Source organism: Leptidea sinapis, chromosome 21 (genome assembly GCF_905404315.1).
Source record: "Leptidea sinapis chromosome 21, ilLepSina1.1, whole genome shotgun sequence".
Lineage (NCBI taxonomy): Eukaryota > Metazoa > Arthropoda > Insecta > Lepidoptera > Pieridae > Leptidea > Leptidea sinapis.
This window is the reverse complement of record NC_066285.1, coordinates 3,185,409-3,205,909: the sequence shown is the minus strand read 5'-3', so window position 1 is coordinate 3,205,909 and position 20,501 is coordinate 3,185,409. Positions and strand designations below refer to the sequence as shown.

Here is a 20,501-nt window from a genome sequence, read left to right as displayed (position 1 = left end):
CTGGGTCAAAAAGCAACTACGAGGGGTGGCTGATATAAAATCTACTTTGTTAAAGAAAGTTTTGAAAATCGAACTGGCCACTGCAAAATCATATCTCAAATCTTTTCAAAATTATGACGCTTATTTTTTTTCGCTTGCTTTTGTTTTTTTGGCGCGGCTTTGATTTCACCATGTCGAAAGAAAATTGTAAAATGATGAAATTTGAGCATCGAGCAGTGATTAAATTCCTAAGTAAAGAAGGAAATACGCCTACGCAGATCAGAGAGCGCATGTTAAAGGTATTTGGTGATTCAAGTCCTTCTGAATTCGTCATAAAGTTTTGGTCGAAGCAATTTAAACATGGCCGTGAGAGCCTGGAAGACGACCCACGTAGTGGAAGGCCAATTTCTGCTGTTACCGCAGATAATGTTGAAAAGGTGAAGAACGTGATTCTTGCAGATCGGCGAATCAAGCAGTGGGAGATAGCCAGAGATGTGGGCATTAGCAAGGAACGAGTTCATGAAATTATTCACGAACATTTGGGCATGTCCAAGGTGAGCGCGCGTTGGGTCCCTAGAATGTTGACCCCCTTTGACAAACAAAGGCGAGTAGAATGTTGACATTTCTAGACCTGGTCAAAGGTAAAGAAGAAGAGACTATCTCTCGAATTGTGACCCGTGATGAAACTTGGATTCGCCAGTGGGATCCGGAAAGCAAACAAGAGTCAATGCAATGGAAATTTAAAGGAGAAAAGCCGCCAAGGAAGTTCAAGGTTCGGCCGTCGGCTGGAAAACTAATGGCCACCGTATTTTGGGATGTCGAAGTGATTTTGATGATAGATTATTTGCCTAAAAATACAACAATGAATGCTGAATATTATGCAAACTTGCTTGACCAGCTTCGTGAACAAATTAAAGAAAAGCGGAGAGGCAAACTCAGCAAAGGTGTTCTGATTTTACAAGACAATGCTCCTGTACACACAGCCTTAACGGCGAGGTCAGCCCTGAGCAAAAACGGCTTCACAGAAATTAACCAACCACCTTATAGTCCAGATCTGGCTCCCTGTGACAATTTCTTATTCAAAGATTTAAAGAAAAAATTGAGGGGTCGCAGATTTTCGACGGACGAAGAAATGAAGGAGGCTGTGACTAGCAAAATAAAAATTACTATTATAACGGCATGATATCACTTATTTGCAAATGTCATAAGTGTATTTCACTTGCAGGAGACTATATAGAAAAATAAAGAAAAAAAGCCATCAAAGTCTTTTCTTTCATAGTTAGGTAGATTACTTATCAGCCTCCCCTCGTATTTCTAGGCTCTGTAGGTCATATAACTCACTGGCCAAATCGCAGATCATTGATTTATTCATTCCGCTTGCTCAATATAAAAACAAAATATGTACTTAATTTACACACGTAGAAACCCTGTTTTCATATTTTAAATTATATATTACAATATTTATAGATTTCAGTTTTTAAATTGTTAAAATTACTGTCTTATAAACGTAGCAAAAATTATGAATGCTGTGGTAGCTTATAAGTGAATTAACTCTTATCCATATTATTATTATATTTTAAGTTGAAGGATGTAAAAAGTGTAATTTGTTAGTTGCCCAAATAAATAAATAAACTATGGATAGATAAGATCTTGTCGTTAAAAGGTGACAGCAATGTATCCGTAACTAGAGATACGTTATTGAAAACGGCCGTTTATGTTAACGATATATTTGGTAGGTCTGAGAATCAGTTGCATCTATTTTTTATACCCCAAAAATTTTAATTATTGAATTTTTTTTAAATTCTTTATATGGCAATACAACGTTTGCTGGGTCAGCTAGTCTATATTATATAATTGGTAACATGTATGTAATTCTAATCGAAAGTTGCACCCTTGGCTTCTTGTAGTCAAACTAATGAATATTCATGTAGATTATTGACCTTCCTGTTCCGATATCAATATTCATATTTCAAGCCAGTAAATCACTCATAATTTTTTATAGTTAGTTAATATTTTCTAATATAATAAAATATTGCTATGAGAACATTACATGGTTGAATGCCCCGACAGGGACCTTGAGCGGAGCGTGATTTCATGCGCATAATAAAAAAAAGATATCACCTAATGTGTGTGTGTAATGTATTAGAGTGATCACCTACCACATGCGCACCCATTTAATGGTATTATTTGTAAGAAACATTATATATATCCCACATATAAATAATAGGTAATTGTATCTAATAACAAAATGACAGTTTACTAAATGTACATTAATTTTAACAATGGACTTATGGACCGAAGAGAAAATAATAATAATGGTGGTGATTTTACACAGATTATCTTGAACCAAACTAGGCATAGCCCATACCTATTATGGGTTCAAGACAATTATAAATTTAATGCAATATACTTTCCAAGCCAGGGTCACTAACCATTGGGCTGCAAGAGTCGCCAGTTCGTCACTGATTTTTATAAAAAAACTGTCTGTTTCTTTCGCCTAATCTTCAATATAATTGGAACCCACAAAACACTTTGAAATGTTTAAACATAACTTGATGTTAAAACTACCATCACTTAAAGTATGTGGAAACCCTAATACACATTATAATGCATTTTTTTAAATTGTTAGTGAGGAATATAACTCAGTATTTACACCCAAGACTATTTTTATAAATAAAAGGCCATGCTTTAGTGACTGGGCTACTGTAGGCATCCATAAAAGTAGAAAACGACTGTATGAATTATATAATGAGAAAAAATTTAACACAAGTGTTAAATTCATTAGTTATGTTAAAAAATATTCCAAAATATTTAAAATAGTATGTAGAACAGCTAAATCTCGTTTTTTAAGTGAAAAGATTAAGATAGCAATGATAAAATAAAAACCACATGGAGCATTATTAATGCTGAGACAGGAAAGTCTAAATCACATAAGACTGATTGCACTATTGTCTACAATATAACGGGAAAACGGTTAAATCAGAAACTGAAATAGCTTCATTATTTGACAATTTCTTTTTGAATATCCCAATCTCAACAACTGAGTCCCTAAATTCTTCACCTCTACTAGCTGAAACTATGTTGAAAGAAAATGTCGTAGAATGTTCTAAATATTTTAAATTTCAATATGTGCACTATACTGAGGTCGTTAAAGTATTTAACTCTATAAAATTAAAAAATACAATTGACCTCTGGGGTCATTCTGTCAGTTTAATTAAAACTATAATCTCTGTCATAGCTCCACAATTAGCAATAATATTTAATAAATGTATTGACTGTGGTACCTTTCCTGATCTGATGAAATACAGTAAGACAATACCTGTTTTTAAATCAGGTAATACTAGTGATCTCTCAAATTGTAGACCTATATCTGTATTGCCTGTTTTCAGTAAAATCTTTGAAAAACTTATTTTAAATCAAATGCAGACACACTATAGTACTTTGCTGACGTGTAAACAGTTTGGATTTACGAAAGGTCGCTCAACAACTGATGCGGGTGTTGAGCTTATTCATCATATCTATGATGCCTGGGAGGATTCAATGGATGCGCTCGGTGTTTTTGTGATCTATCTAAGGCATTCGATTGCGTCCAACACGAGACTCTTATCAGAAAATTACAACACTATGGCATCAGGAACAATGCGCTGACACTTATTAGTTCTTATTTAGAAAATAGAATTCAGACTGTTGATATAAATGGAAAGCGCGCCCCTGGACCAACCATAAAAATGGGTGTCCCACAATTCAATTCTTGGTCCATTTCTATTCTTGATCTATATAAATGATTTGCCATATGTTGTTATGGATAATCATGAAATTGTTCTATTCGCTGATGACACATTTAAGATTAAAAGACGTGAATCAGTCTTGGATGATGTAAACAATGCTTTATCCAAAATTGTTCATTGGTTCAATGCTAATAATTTGCTTTTGAATAGTAAGAAAACTAAATGTATTAAATTTATAACCCCAAATGTCAGTCAGGTGAATTCAAATGTACTTGTGAACGGGGAGTACTTGGAACTTGTAGACACCACAGTTTTTTTGGGTATTACTTTAGACGCAAAACTCCAATGGCGTCCACATATAGCTGGTTTGGCGAATAGACTTAGTTCTGCAGCATTTGCTGTAAGGAAAATTCGCCAGCTCACAAACGAAGACACGGCACGTGTCGTATATTTTAGTTATTTCCATACTGTTATGGCTTAAGGTATATTACTGTGGGGACACGTTAGTGATATTCAAACGATTATTGTGCTGCAGAAAAGAGCTGTTCAAGCAATCTACAATCTGTCCAATAGACATTCGTTGAGAGATAAATTTAAATTTAAGGAGATCAACATATTAACAGTACCATGTCAATACATATTTGAAAACCTAATATTTGTGCATAAAAATATAGATCGTTTAAAAAAAAAACAGTGACATTCATAACTGCAACACTAGAAATAAACATAATCTTGCTCTGATTCACACAAGGCTAACGATAAAAGACAAATCATTCAGAGGACAATGTGTCCGTTTTTATAATAAAATCCCTGAAGAAATTTGCAAACTACAATTAAAAAAGTTTAAAATATTTGTTAAACAGAAACTTGTAAAAAAGCTTATTATACAATTAAAGATTATATAACAGATAAAAGTGCATGGGATTAAAGCAATGTAAATAATTTAGCAGTAGGACTGTATTATTCCTATTATTTGTATATTTTCTTGACTTCAAAAAGTGATGCGGTTATCCTATTTTGAGAAATAAACTATTTGAATTTGAAAATTTGAATTTGAACAAACATGACGTGTTTGAGACTGGCAGAGAGACATAAAAGACATATTATCATTATTTCATAAAGATATATTCTAAAATTTGAGTAAGAGTTGGGTTTGCCTTCTCGGACGATGTCACATTTTTGAAGACCTATCCATACATAACACGTATGGGTTTCATGAAAAAAAAAATCAAGTGTCAGTTCAAACAATGGGGAACCTACCAAAATTAATTGTTTTTTTTTGTATTAAAAACTTAATGCGGTTCACAGAATACATCTACTTACCAAGTTTCAACAGAATAAGTCTTATAGTTTCGGAAAAAAGTGGCTGTGACATACGAACCGAGAGTTCCAAACCCTAATAACACCCCAGAGCTATAGTATGCATAATTAATGTGACAAAAGTCTCTCGTTACATACAACATACATCTTCAACATACTGCAGGCTGTTGAAGATCAAATGTCAATATTGAAATAGCGATCATTACGTAATTATTATCAAGCGCTAAAGAATGTAACCATTCAGGCGAGACTATAGATTGCGTTGTCATAATATTAAATATTATATCAACTCTTTTGTCTCGCATTCGTTAGTTTATATAAATTGAAATGCTCTAAGATGAAGCAATACTTACGTTATGTGAAATTCAGGTTGAAAGCCTGAAAAACGACACCTAAATATGTAGCTGGTTATTATTTTCATACATTTACCAGTGGGAGGCTCCTTTGCACAGGATGCCAGGTAGATACTTTTAATACGTAAAAACAAGAGTTATTGAGTACAGTGGAGGCATCAATCCACACACACCGTAAATAAATAAAGGTATTTTCCGACCACCAAGCAGAGGTTCTGGCTACAGGATCATCCTGCCACCACAAGCAGCCATGCCCGTTCATGAGCATGACGCATAGGCCAGCCATCGCTTGCCTCGGCCATATTTTATGGAAGGGTCCCGAAGACCCGTCCCACGTCGCCGCCACAAGCAGTGACATTTAAGCGAGCATGATGAAAACTGGCACGAGAACTCAACCAAATAACAAAAAAGAGTGAGAGTTGAACAAAGCATGCAAGATTTTATGACGATACGTCACTCGAACGGTTAGTTCAGTTGGGCGAGCACTGGCACGGAACGCCAGAGGTCTTGGGTTCCAGCCCCGCATCGTTCATAAAATTTTGTTAACAAATTTAATTTGTGTATTAATCCTAGAAGTGAGGATTATCACTTTAAAAACATAACAAATTGTTTAAAAAAAGAATGTTCATTAATACATTAATCTATTATATCTAGAAGAATAATATACAGGAACAGATAACAGGATCTATTGTTCCATTTAGCGGAATAAATTTATGATCCAAAGATAATAGAAGGTAGATATAAAGCGCCGTTATTCTGACCACAGAGTATCAACTTAGTTCTCGGTAAACTCTGCGGTCTAAATAGTTTCTATGTTCCGTCCACAAGTACACAAGACAATGGAAGCACGTACTTCTCTGTCGTTTTATTATGTTTACGTCGTTTTTATTATTCAAATAAACGATCTTTGTTTTGTGAGTCAACTGTTTCGTCATACTTTCTTCAACGATAATTTTAATACTGCCTCAGTTTTGGGTGTTAGTAGTAGACTTAGTAGTAACTTAGTAGATTGATTATGTAATTAGTGCTAACAGCTGTTGTAATGACAATAAATTAAATTCTATTGAACTGAATCGATTTTCGAATTCAGAAAAGAATTTTAAAACCACTTATTGAACGTCGATACCACACATTTGATGAGATATATCAGACATGAGAAGAACATGCGCAAACACTCAGAATTGTTATAATTAAAATGCATTATAAAAAAAATAATTCATTAAATAGCCTGAGGGTAGTCGCTCAATTCAAAAGGTATCATTTCAAAAGTAATTTATGCTACAGTAATATTTACCACATTAACGTTTTCTAACAATTCTTCTAGATTTCGCATCGCATTTATTTTATACGTTTCTCCTAGGATCATGTTGTAAACGCACATATATATCTAATTTATAAAATTCTCATGTCGCGGTGTTTGTAATTAAACTCCTTCGAAACGGCTTGACTGATTCTCATGGAGTTTTGAGTGCATATTGGGTGGGTCTGAGAATCGGACAACATCTATTTTTCATCCCCCTAAATGTTAAAGGGTGGTCCACGCCATTATTTTCTTTTTAATTTTTTTGACCTTTTTTTTAAATTGTTTGATTATGAGTCAGCATTAAAAAATACATACAACTTATACAACAAATCACCCATCTGCGATCAACAGCTACTTTTGTATCGCGATTTTAATATCGGCAATACAACGTTTGCTGGGTCAGCTAGTATATATATATATATATATATATGTTGGGTGATGTATATATGTATATATATATATATATATATATATATATACATCACCCAACAACAGAGTAACTAACTCGACTCAACCGAGTGCCTTACAGGCTTATGTATGTACTTGCTGTTAACATTATGCTCATCACAGTTCCAAGAAAATTGCTAATGTGCTTATGTACATACACACAAAACTGAGTCTTATAGCCATTTCTTCAATATGCAATATTGAAGTATCTTATGATGGATTCAAATAGTAGGTAAAACTGGAGCGTACTTAAGATGTTCATTATTCATTTTGCGTTAACAATCATTGGGAATATGCATAAAATTTAAATTTGTCTCAAATATTTTTTCCTAGATTATTTATAGGCTTAACTTTTAAAGGTTTTTTTTATATAGTTATTATTATTATATATTAAAATACTTTATTGAAACTGAAAAATAAGGCAGAGAAATTCAAACTTACAAGACGCGTCACTGGTCGAACCTATATGTGACGTCATTGGTCGCGTCAAAAGGCATAGAAAGGCATTTATTTTCTCAAAATTGATTCCTTTAGAATTCTTTTTGATGTCATTTCTAAAGCTACCTCCACTCCGCAAACAAATGGCCATCTGAAAGAGAAGAAGCGGAGAATAAACTCTCCCAGCATTCTTTTTTGCGCCATAGCAAAATAACGTACGTCTTGATGCTGTGAAAATCACTAAAGTACACTAAACTAGCCGTAGCAACATTCGAGTACCCTCTAATATTTCTAAAGGCATATTCGACAGAAATGAGTCTATCTTCAGTTAGGAATATGTGGACCCCACTGAAGCTTTATATCTACCGTGATACCCAAGAATACCGTAGTGTCCACAAGTTCCAATCTCTGGTCATTCATAAGTACGTTGGTTTGTACCTTCGCTGTGTTTGGTGTAATGAACCGTAAACACTTTGTTTTTTTACTGTTTAAGTGCAGATTATTCTCAAACCAACGCACTATCTCTGAGAGTGCATTGTTTACCTCGTCATCAATATCTGCACGTCACTTCACTTCAAAAATAAGTGATGTATCGTCAGCAAACAATAAAATCTCATGACTATCATCACAAAAAGTAAATCGTTAATATATATAAGAAACAAGAAAGGACCGAGAATAGAAACATGCGGAACACCTATTCCTACATGTTTATCCGAAGACTGTTTGACGTTTACGTCGACTATTATTTCGTCGAATATGATTTTAACAGATTTAAAGCTGTATTATTTACTCCATTATGCTTTAATTTTAGATGTAAAGTTTAATGTGGACACATTCAAATGCTTTGGACAAATCACAAAAATGCCTAATGCATCCTGTGACTCTTCCCAGGCGTCAAAGATGTGTTCAATGAGCCTAATACCTGCGTTTATTGTTGATAAGCCCTCGTCATTGATTAATATCAATCGTATGGGAAGTACAAACTAGGTAGTCTATAGGTATTTCCAAAAAAATATAGATTCCGGATAAGATATCATCAACAAACACGTTTTCGCAGTATAACCGAAGGAAAAAACGGCTCTCCATATATTAGTACTAGCTGACCCGACAGATACTGTTTTTTATGGATTTGTCAACAATATTTCATAACATCAAGGATGATTTCGTAACATTATTCCTTGTTGTTATAGTGAAATTGTTTCACAGCAGAACTGTCAAACGGTGCGTCAATTAATTCTCTCACAGAAAATATGTCCATACAAAACAAATATTGCAAATAAAAATAATTAGGAGTCCCAAATCGAAATAAAAACTATCCTATCTCTCAAGTTGGACTAAACTGCACTCCATGAAGTAATCCCCACGTAAATCTGTTCATTAGTTTTGGAGTCCATCGCGGACAAACAACGTGTCACATAATTTATATATATTAAGATATACCGAAACATATTCATGTATTATTAATAACTTTCAGACGTGTTAAACTTTCAAGCGGGGATCAAACACGTAGAATTTAGTACTTACAGTCCTTATACCCCTTGCCTGTCAAGCTAAAAAGAAAAAAACTGCATCAAGTAACGAGTTTACTCAGTAAGCACTAAGCCTGTTTACTGTCTGCGGTTAGGGTGGTATTATTACGTCGAATACCTGGCTAATTCGTTGTGTTAGTGTGAGGAAACTTTCGTCTCAAATATAAAATTGACTATGATGACTGAGGAGACTATTAAAAAAACAAAGAATACAGCTTTTAGTTACAAAATATTATTTGATTAAGTAATTTTTATGAATAAATACATATGTGATCTCTCTCTTAACAATTTTAAAGATATGTACAATTTAAGGAATGCTAGCTGTGATTGTTTTCAGTTCAATTAATTCTCAAGATCGTCTCTCTCTCTCTATGTCTTTATTTTTAATTTGTTAGATTTCTGTTTTAGTTAATATTATTAATTAAATCATGTTAATCCTCCAATATTTTTGTAACATTGGAGACTCTTATTGGATAAGTTTTATTAATGAATGTCTATCATATATTTTTTGTTAATACCGTTTATTTCCAAAATAAATAATCAGTAAAAAAGATGCCCCATATTTGTATTAAACAATGAGATTGAACACATTTCATGAATTAAAAGTATACAATACGGCGATCGACCATTTTAAGGCCACTATCCCAAGAAATCGCCTAAAATAGCGCAAAATTGAAGCCATTCCTTGGTGGTTTATATAAAAATTTTATTTTTACAAAAAATAAATTGTATATCTACAGAATATGCGAAGAAATTTCATTTTTTCTTTACGTTTCTATTTTTTTTATAGAAAGTGCGAAAAACATCACCAAAATACCCCAAACTATTACAGTTGGAGCCATGCTAATCATTCAATCTAGATAGAAATTGTAGGGAAATTTATTAATTGTACACCAATTCTGTTTAACATGACATAGTTTTGTAAAGGAAATTGTATTATATTTGTAATAAATTAAAAATGCTTCTAATTCTGAATTAAAACTATGGCGATCTTGTGTTAGAGAGGTAACCTAGCACCGCTAGATTCATCAAGGGCGTTAGCTCGGTCCCCAGCCTTAACTGTAACATGAATGACGTCACGGCTCGATCAATAATCATCACCGTGTTGCTTGAAAATTTCGTTGATATATTACTTATTATTTCCCTATTAGTAGTATATAACCCGTGATCGTGTTGACAACTGGTAACCCTATTTGTAACTTTAAATTCCACTCTCTTATTTTTCACTGTTTATACAATATTTTATGGGTTGTAATAAAAACTTAAAAAAAAAAATACATATAACCTACGATATGACGATAATACAGATTCGAAAAAAAAATATATGAGGCAAATTAAAATTTCATGCATAATTTATGCCATTAAATAAATTAAAGCAAAAACAGGAAAAAAAAATGTAGTTTGCTACCCTCCTCATGTTGAATTTTCAACAGTATTGGGAAGCACCTTCACTCCACGTTTTAAATATTATAAAACAAGGTATTATTTAACATTAGTATGTGAAGGTATTAAATATTTTATGTAGGTATTTTACCTAAATATTACCTGTATGTATGCAAGTACGACCATGTGAAGGATGAACAGAAGAATTATGGTAATAGTAAAAATTATGGTAATATTAACACATTTGCATATGAATACAGCCCATAGCACGTCGTGACCGACTCATAAATAATTCATTCGTCTTCTACGAAAGATCAATTTTTGTGGTCGAAATCGTTCGAATTTGAAGCGATTCAATTCTGTGAAATATGTACGATTTAAGTACTGAACGGCTAGATAGGAGAGATGCAATATCTCCGGTCCACAAGTAGCGTTAAAATAAACTGAATTAGCGGTACACCACTACGTCTCAGTTTGTTACTATAACACTTAACTTCGACAGCTAGTTATTATGTCACTCTAGTTGAAGTCGCTCTTCTAATACACTGACCTGTATAAATACCACTGAACAGGCTGTTCCATATGTTTGGCGGCAAATGTTTTGTGTCTATTTGAAACGCCACTCACGAGCGTCCAGAGAACTAATTTTGACGTATAATACAAATGGCTGCGAAGGAACGTTCTCTGAAGTATTTTTGCATTTTGAATTAATTTCGTTCGTTTACCGTTTTATTTATATTTTAAGAATCAACGTAATAAAATACACAATTTTTTTGTAAATACTTTCCCACCATCTATCGATGTTTGCTGAGGTTGTCATCACTAGTTTTAGTACCGCTGACTCTCGCTACATGGCCAACAGCGCCAAAATGGCGAATATCAAACAGGCACAAAAGCACTTTGACAGCCGCCAGTCCAGTTACTGTAGTCCAGTGGTATATAGTAGTGGAGGTCAGTTCTTCTAATATAATATAACTAGCTGATAACCGTGACTTCGTCCGCGTACATGCATGAGTGAGCACGTAGTGATTTTAAAAATCGTTGTTCATAAATTTTTCTTATCTTCGATCTGTTTGTTAATCTTGTTATTTGGTAGGTAGGTATTGTAAAAATAATAATCGTTTTTTACCTACTCGGTAGCCGGTAAATTCAAATTCAAATATTTTTATTCAAAATAAAATTCTAAATCACTTACTCAACGTCAAAAACCAAAAAATAATAATTTATGTTATAATAACCATTCCCACACTTACGTTTTTTTAACAATTCTTTTATTTTAAAGCAACTTAACGTAACTTTAAATTTCGTAACGGTACGTAACTACATACATGAAAACCGAAACTGCACAAAAAGAAAAACGATACCATCGGGTCGTTTTGGAAAATAAATAGTATTCTTAAAATATATATCTATCTTTGTACTGCGTATCAAGTTGTCCTTATCGGTAGTCTGCACTCCGCATACGACAAAATGTAACACATAATTCATATATTTTTAGCAGCAGTAATGTACACCAAATAACTTTAACAAAGAAATCTAATAGCACCTTCTTCCGAGCGTTATGCAATCGCTGTTAAATAACGTAAATTAGTTTCGAGTAATTTTATATCAAATAGATATTCAATCTCACTTTCATTTTATTACAACACCGATGATTTGGTCTATCAAATTTGTAATTTGTTATTTGCTTTCCAGATAAACGTTCGATGTTCGATTCGACGAAAGGAATTTACGTTAAATTAAATAAGTTAAAAACAAGATGGCGGCGGCTCCTGCTTCCTGTATGAGCGCGGAAAATGGTTGCGTCATGTTCGACTGCCTCGTTCATCTATGGGAATGGTAAGTCAGTAAATATCAATTATTTCATTTTATCGGAAAGCAAATTAAAAGAATATTGATTGACTGGTAAGAATATTGAAAGATTTTTGAATAGAAAACTTCTTTACCCGCATTGGGCAATTTTTGGTAGGGGAAAATCTTATGGGATCGCGTCACTTACATGGTCGTGATGGCGCCCGCGAAAAATAAATAATTAAGAAATAAATATAAAAATATACTTATGTAAACATTTCTGCCGTGAAGCAGTAATGTATAAACATTAATGTGTTTTGGTCTGAAGGATGCCGTAGCTAATGAAATTACTGGGCAAAATAAACTTAACATCTTATGTCTCAAGGTGACGAGCGCAGTTGTAGTGCCGCTCAGAATTTTTGGGGTTTTTCAAGACTAGTGAGCGGCACTGCATTTTAATGGGCAGGGAGTATCAATTAACATCAGCTGAACGTCCTGCTTGTCTCGTCCCTTATTTTCATTAAAAAAACAAAGTTTTAGGGCCTTAGTATTAACTTTAAAATTGTACAAACATCTGAAAATGCAAACAATATGATATACAATAAGTCCTTTGAATGCATGGTACATAAATCCTGTACTTCATCATCAACAAATCTCTGCCCTTTTAAATAATCCTTTAACCTTGGAAACAGATAGGAATCACTGAGGGCTAGGTCGTGTGAATATGGGGGTATCTAGGGTATTTCGAAGCCAGCATCTCGAACGCAACAATAGCAATGGCGGACTTGTGAACCGGGACATTACCTTGATAAAACAATTATTGCTAATTTGCCTTTCAGATTCGCATTAGTTTTACTTGTTCTGTATACCTTTCCAAAAATATTGTCTGGCAAAGCATGCATTAGCATTCTCATAGTGTATATACAGAAGAAGTGCAGAAATGTAAGACAATTATCATTGTGTTAGTTGAAAACCTCCATTGCTTACGTTTTTATATGTCTTGAAAGAGTCAGAATGTCAGTATTTAACGATTATAAAGGCCATTTCTGCCGCTGTTAATAAATTAATAAGCCTTTCTTAAAAAAGTTAAATTATGCTCCAATTACGCTTACTCTAATCTTCATAAAATAAATCTGCCACAGGTGAAAATCGGTTCATTCATTCAAAAGTTTTTGCCGTTTGAAAATTCATTAAATAGTGTTTTAGTAAATTTTTAGACCAGACTTTTGAGCTCAAAGAGCTCAAAACAACACCAATCATATTTTTGAGCTCATGGAGAGCTCAAAATCGTCATAAGTACAATTTGAAGCGTTTAGGTATGGAATTAGCGGGAAGTTGCAGAGATGGCCTTTGGAGTCAACCTTTTTCCTAATTGTTTTTTTATTAAATTTTGTTTCTATAAAATTTATTATTTATTTCGCCTTAGGGCAGTCGCGCCATCTCCAATTTGTGGTATCATTAAGAAAGTTATTTATGATATAATAACCATTACTACTACTTACTACTACTATTTTTACAACTTTATTGAATTACTTAACACGTTAGTTTTGTTGATTTCCTGGCATCATGTTGTAATAGCACATCGCCAAATCTTACAAAAACTTACGACTCGACTTAACCGTTTAGAAAGCATAATAAGTTTATGTTTGTTCTTCCTGGTCTTAATATTTTTGCATGCTGTTTGTTATTTAAAATGAACATAGAACTAAAGATAGTGTATGTAAAATATGCGTAAATGCGTTGTATTAAATTCAATTTCCAATTAAATTTTATGTTACGTTTTATATAGTTAAAATAGCAAACGGAAGGACAGACTGCTAAGAATTGAACTGCAAAATATAAAGGATTTTGTATCAAATAAATAAAAATCTATTATGAAGCCTGAACATTCTTTATATTCCCTTTGTATCCTGTCAAGAAAATTGTAACGTCATTTAAATTCAGATCATATTAGGCTTAGTTCTGCAGCATATGCGGTTAAGAAAATCAGACGGTTAACTGACATAGATACGGCGAGATTAGTATACTTTAGTTATTTTCATAGTATTATGTCCTATGGTATATTGTTATGGGGCAGTGCGGCCGATATTAATACTATCTTTGTGCTGCAGAAGAGGGCTATTCGCGCGATTTATAACCTAGGTCCTAAAGAATCATTAAGAGAAAAATTTAAAGAAATAAACATTTTGACTGTTGCTTCTCAATACATTTTTGATAATGTTTTGTATGTTCATAAGCACATTGAGGAATTTTCTAGAAACTGTGACATTCATAATGTTAACACGAGGAACAAACATAAACTTGTTATGCCTACTACTCGGTTGGGTCGAGTTAGTAAGTCTTTTGTTGGGCGATGTATATGCTTCTACAATATGATCCCAGAAAATGTACCAAACAAATGTGTTACGAAATTTAAAAGAATTGTTAAAAAACGTTTGTGTGGGAAAGGTTATTATAGCATAAACGATTTTCTTTTTGGCACCACGGACTGGGATTAAAGCGAACACCCTCAGGCTCTTTAATTATGTTTATTGTACGATATTACATTGTAATCCATATTTTATATAAAAAAAAAGCCCGCTGAGTTTCTTGCGCCCATTCTTCTCAGGTCTGAGGCAGTCTCTTTTGAATGGGTGGTAGATTTTGACGTTCAATAAGTGATTATATATCCTATTTTGAATCAAAATATTTGAATTTGAATTTGAAATTGAATTTGAATTTATTTTGAGGTCAAAGACGTAGGTTTATTATATAGTTGGATTGTACAATGAAAACCATCAACGATATGTGTTTTTCAAATAATTTGTATATCCTGTATGATATAATCAGAGAGATGATTAACTTTTAACTATCTGCGTGAACCATACATATTTGTATCTACTATAGTATTTAGCCGTAGGTTTTCATTTATGCACTAAATTATATATTTGGCCACACATGGAGTATTGCTGTCATATCTGGTCTGGCGCACCCCTGTATCAGCTCGATCCATTCGACCGCGTGCAACGCAGAGCAGCTCGATTTGTCGGGGACTCAGTGCTCTGTGAACGGCTGGATAACTTTGCGTTGCGTAGCGTTCTACCGCATTTATCACGGGGAGTGTTCTGAAGAGCTGTTTAACCTGATTCCTGCGGCCGAATCCCACCTTCGCACGATACGCCACAAGTTAGGATATTATCCCCACCATCTGGATGTATGGCGGTCCTCCACAGTGCGGTTTTCAAGGAGCTTTCTTCCTTGTACTATAAAGCTGTGGAATGAGCTTCCTTGTGCGGTGTTTCCGGGACGATACGACATGGGTACCTTCAAAAAAAGCGCGAACACCTTCAAGAGAATGTGGGTGGCGGTGATCATTTAACACCAGGTGACCCGTACTCGTTTGTCCTCCTCATCCATAAAAAAATACTATTGTCTTTCTAACGTGTATGTGTTATGGTTTATAATTGTATATAAATATTCTTAACTAGCTGACCCGGCAAGCGTTGTTTTGCCATATAAAGTATAATTCACGCGATAGTTTTATAAGTAATAAAATATTGCCTATATTATAGCCTGTACATCATTTTGTTCTATTGTCAATAGTTTTTGAAGCGCACGCAAAAATAGGTTTTCGATTTTACACCTTGTGTTACAAAATAGCAATTTTATTACGGATCCCTAATTTTGAAAAATAAAAAACAGCCTATAGCCTTCCTCGATAAATGGACTACCCAACACTGAAAGAATCATTCAAATCGGACCAGTAGTACCAGAGATTAGCGCGTTCAAACAAACAAACAAACAAACAAACAAACAAACAAACACTGCAGCTTTATAATATTATAGTATAGATTTTGCGTGGCGCATCATTGACCGGGAGCCTGGAAATAACCACTTGTAATGGAGATACTCAACAATGTCGAGTACTTAATATTTACCACAACACATGCATGCCCCTTCTATATTAAACAGCACTTGCTCTAAGTTCTAAGTAATTATTAATATCTACAACGAGCACACGCTTACTTGCAAGACAATCTGACCATTACACAAAAAAAAAATAACCAAAATCTATGAACGGTGCGGGACTCGAACCCGCGACCTCTAGCGTTCCGTGCGAGCGCTCTTCCAACTGATATAACAGTTCGAGTGACGTATCGGTGTTAAATCTTGTATGCTTTGTTCAACTCTCAGGTTGTGGCTTCAAAATGCATAGACAGTATCGATCATAAATTATGATATTAATTTGTGTAATTAATCCCAGAAGTGAGGGTTATCACCTTAAAACATAACAAATTGTTTTAATCTGACCATTAGATTTTGTTTATAAGCCGCAGCATGACGTCAGAACGCACAGAGTACTTTTATTTAGTGGTATTTGAAGTGCACGCCTAATTGTGACGTGGTTGGATTTGGTACGGCCGGATCATCGGACACAGCCTGGTAGCGGACCATATTCGATGGTATGTCGCATTCTCCATCGGACAAAATTAATATTATTACCGTCCAGACTGTACCGAGTACGACGCCGAACCAAATGGTGCGACGACTCGATGGTCCGGCCGTACCAAATTCAACCATGTGTTTAGGCTATAAGATGAAGGCGTGTCTCTTTCTCAACGAACGGGCTTATGCTACAATATTGGATTACGGTTTTCAATTTTTTTTTTTTGCCCGAAACCTAAGTTAATTTTGTAACAAAAAAAGACCTGAAATCTTAATTTATTTTTAATACAAAAAACCTTAAGTATTTACACAATAATTGGCAAAAATTGCTTACAATAACTGTAACAGTTAGAAATCGCTCATGGAAGTCGACTCATGTACTCACGAATTAGTACTCATGATTTTTTTTTTTTTTATGAAAATACGGGACGAGACGAGCAGGACGTTCAGCTGATGGTAATTGATACGCCCTGCCCATTACAATGCAGTGCCGCTCCGGATTCTTGTAAAGCCCAAAAATTCTGAGCGGCACTACAATTGCGCTCGTCACCCTGAGACATAAGATGTTCTCTTTTGCCCAGTAATTTCACTAGCTACGGCGCGCTTCAGACCGAAACTCAGTAATGTTTACATATTACTACCTATAATCTAGCTGGCATCCTGTGCAAAGGAGCCTCCCACTGGTAAGGTTGATTTTACACCCTCTAAAAATACTTCTGTTTTTTCATAATACGAAACATTTTAATTATTACACTTGTCAAAACCAGGCTAAGCCGAAAACTCTTCCGAAGTCTCCCTAGAGGTTCGTCTTACAGAGGCAGATTCAATTATCAATTAGTAATTATTATGACGGGTACTATATCGGCACCAAATTAATCTATACATATATAATGAAAATGGTCTTTGTTTGAGGCTCAATCACGCCTTAACCACAGATCGTAAAGTAATGTTTTATCATCATTTTTGTTTAACTGTTCATTTCTTTAATTTTATCATGTTTAATTGTTCAACTTTGTTATTCTTTTCGCACTATTGTAAATGTTGTTTACACCTGTAAAGACATGTCGTATTGTACTATTGCTTGTGTACTTGTTAAATTTTAATTGTATAATGATGTGGTGTTGGTGTAACTATCTAAATAAATAAATCGTATCGGCATGAAACTACTACCATTCGATGCGAAATTTATCCTAGACTAGCTGACCCGACAGACGTTGTTCTGTATATAATAAATAAAATAATGTTTTTATAAGAAATTTGTCAATAATATATCATAACATCAAAAATTACATCGTAAAATATGCACCCTGCTGTCGTAATGATATTGTTTCACAGCAGAACTGTCAAACCGTGCGTCAATAAATTCTCTCATAGAAATTATGTATGGACACATTAAAGGAAAAACAAATTTGTTGTTTTTATTTAATTTAGCAGCATTTTCCTATTTATTCACCTTTTAAACCTTCTCTGGACTTCCACAAATTATTCAAGACCAAAATTAACTAAATCGGTCCAGCCGTTCTCGAGTTTTAGCGAGACTAACGAACAGCAATTAATTTTTATATATATAGAAAGTTAGATCCTGGATGGCTACTTATTTTTCGAATTACATCGTTCCTTAATTAATTTATTTCCTTTTAAAATTCGCCCAGCGAAGCGGACAGGAGCGGCGAATAAAATATATATGGTGAGTACCCATTATAATAATTACAATAAATTACATCAATAGTTTTTGCTGCACAGAGCATACTCTCAACATTAGCCTTATGCCAAATGCCTCGGATTATTATTGCAATTTTTTCAAGGATCTCTAATAACTGTGAGAACATAATGGAAAAAAAGTACAACCACAGCGAGTAAAATAGTTTTTAAAATCGTGACTAAGTTTTTCCATGATAACTAAACAAAAAGCATATTTTTAGATATATAGATAGATGGATAGACACTTACCAGACAGATTTTAAAATAAATTATAAAAACGGTTCATAAATAGATACGCGTTGGGCGGTCTTATCACTTGAAGCGATCTCTTCCAGACAACCTAAAATAAAACTGAATACAAAGCAGTTATCTTGAAATGAACGTCTGTAAATTTAAAAAATCAATATTGTATTGATGCATAATAATGCCTATAAACAAGTGAACACAACAGTGGGATGTTAAGTCGAGTAATCAATTCAAAAGTATGATAATTATCTTGTAACACACTCTAAGATAAAAATTAAAGGGTATCCATTATTCAGAGGTGCTTCTGCTGTATTAAACATTCTCCGTCAAGACAGTTGTTTTATAGCGACTTCATAGACATGACAACTGTTAGGTATTGTCTTGGCAAGGCATTGCTTTTTACAATGGTAAAAGAAATCCGCACGCGTAGCTGTCAGGACAATAGCCAAAGAAAGCTTTTGAGAGGACTCCGTTTCATCTGCTCTCAATGTATAGAGCACTCAAATCATTGATTTCTATTTATTTTTATATTTTACTAGCTGGTGACGGGTGCGGCTCGTTCACCTAAACAAATGTTTATGTACAAAATTTCGAAACTCAATCATTGGAACTTAGATTAAGGATTGGTCTCAAAAAAAACAAAAACAAAAAGTGCGGCAACTAATACTACGCCCAAGCGGTGGTGAAAGTATAGCATTTCAAGCTATGAACACTACTTAATCCTGTTACAAATATCCTTAAGTCTTATTTGTAGGTTGCTAATGCTTGCTGTTGGTTATAGTTAACACTGCCGAGCCTTTTTGAAATACCACTTTTCTTTGAAGTTAAACAAGTTTTTTGGCATGGCGTGACGCATTTTTTTGGTATTTCTCCCAGAAAAGTTATTCATGTAGCTTGTACTTTTTTGTGTAGGTTCATTTATTCAGATTAGTAGTGAATAACGAGGATTGTAAGCATATAAACTGTTTTCCACACAAGAATTTTGAAAATACATTTTGGCTTTGTTACATAGATGGCGGCTGCCGCCGTCAACTCATATCGCTCAAGGTCGCTGGCATTTAGTGTCGCCTTAAGCCAGTCTTGAGCAATGTGTGACGTTGACGTGCCACATGTTCTGTTAAGCTTTGCTATACATTGAAACTAAAATGTCGGGATGCGTAGTAAAACATTGTAAAAATAATACTACAAGAAATAAGAAAGACACTGGGATCACATATTATCAGTATTTTGTATTTTATTTATTTCAATGCTTAGAATATTAACGCTATTTCTATGTAAAATAACACGAAGCGTATGTTACAAAATTTGAGAGATGCCATTGTGTGTCAAGAACCAACACACACAAGCATCTAATAGTTGCCGTAATAAAAAAGCTATTGTTCTTAGGTTGTGCGTTAGTTAGTTGGAGCGCAGCAGAAACAAATCCATAATCTAAGATTTTCCTCTTTCCTGTAATGAAATAATGTCATAGCGGAACTGTCAAACTGGGCATCAAATTTTTTCTCATAGCATTATTCAAACAAAAATAAAATTTGTAATGAAAAAGTATTAAGGGGGTGCGGATCGAAATAAAAATTATCCTATCTCTCAAGTTAGATTTTAATAAAATTGGTTCAATAGAAGTTCATCGCGGACAACAAACGTGACACGAAATCTAATATATAAAATTCTCATGTCGCGGTGTTTGTAAATAAATTCCTTCGAAACGGTTTGACCGATTCTCATGAAATTTTGAGTGCGTATTGGGTAGGTCTGAGAATCGGACAACATCTATTTTTCATCCCCCTTAATGTTAAGGGTGGTCCACACCAAGTTTTATTTTTTAATTTTTTTGACATTTTTTAAAATTTTGTTTGAT

The 20,501-nt window shown here is 34.0% G+C and overlaps 1 protein-coding gene across 5 annotated transcripts in view; it reads left to right on the top strand.

The window, feature by feature from the left end:
• The window catches only part of LOC126970504 (uncharacterized), a 116,957-nt gene that overhangs the window by 12,504 nt on the left and 83,952 nt on the right, over nt 1-20,501 (top strand). For all 5 annotated transcript variants that reach the window (XM_050816450.1, XM_050816448.1, XM_050816447.1 and 2 more), the window contains exon 2: nt 12,176-12,319. In XM_050816450.1, the coding sequence (XP_050672407.1) occupies nt 12,240-12,319 (80 nt within the window). In that variant the 5' untranslated portion in view covers nt 12,176-12,239. The remainder of the gene's footprint in view (nt 1-12,175; nt 12,320-20,501) is intronic.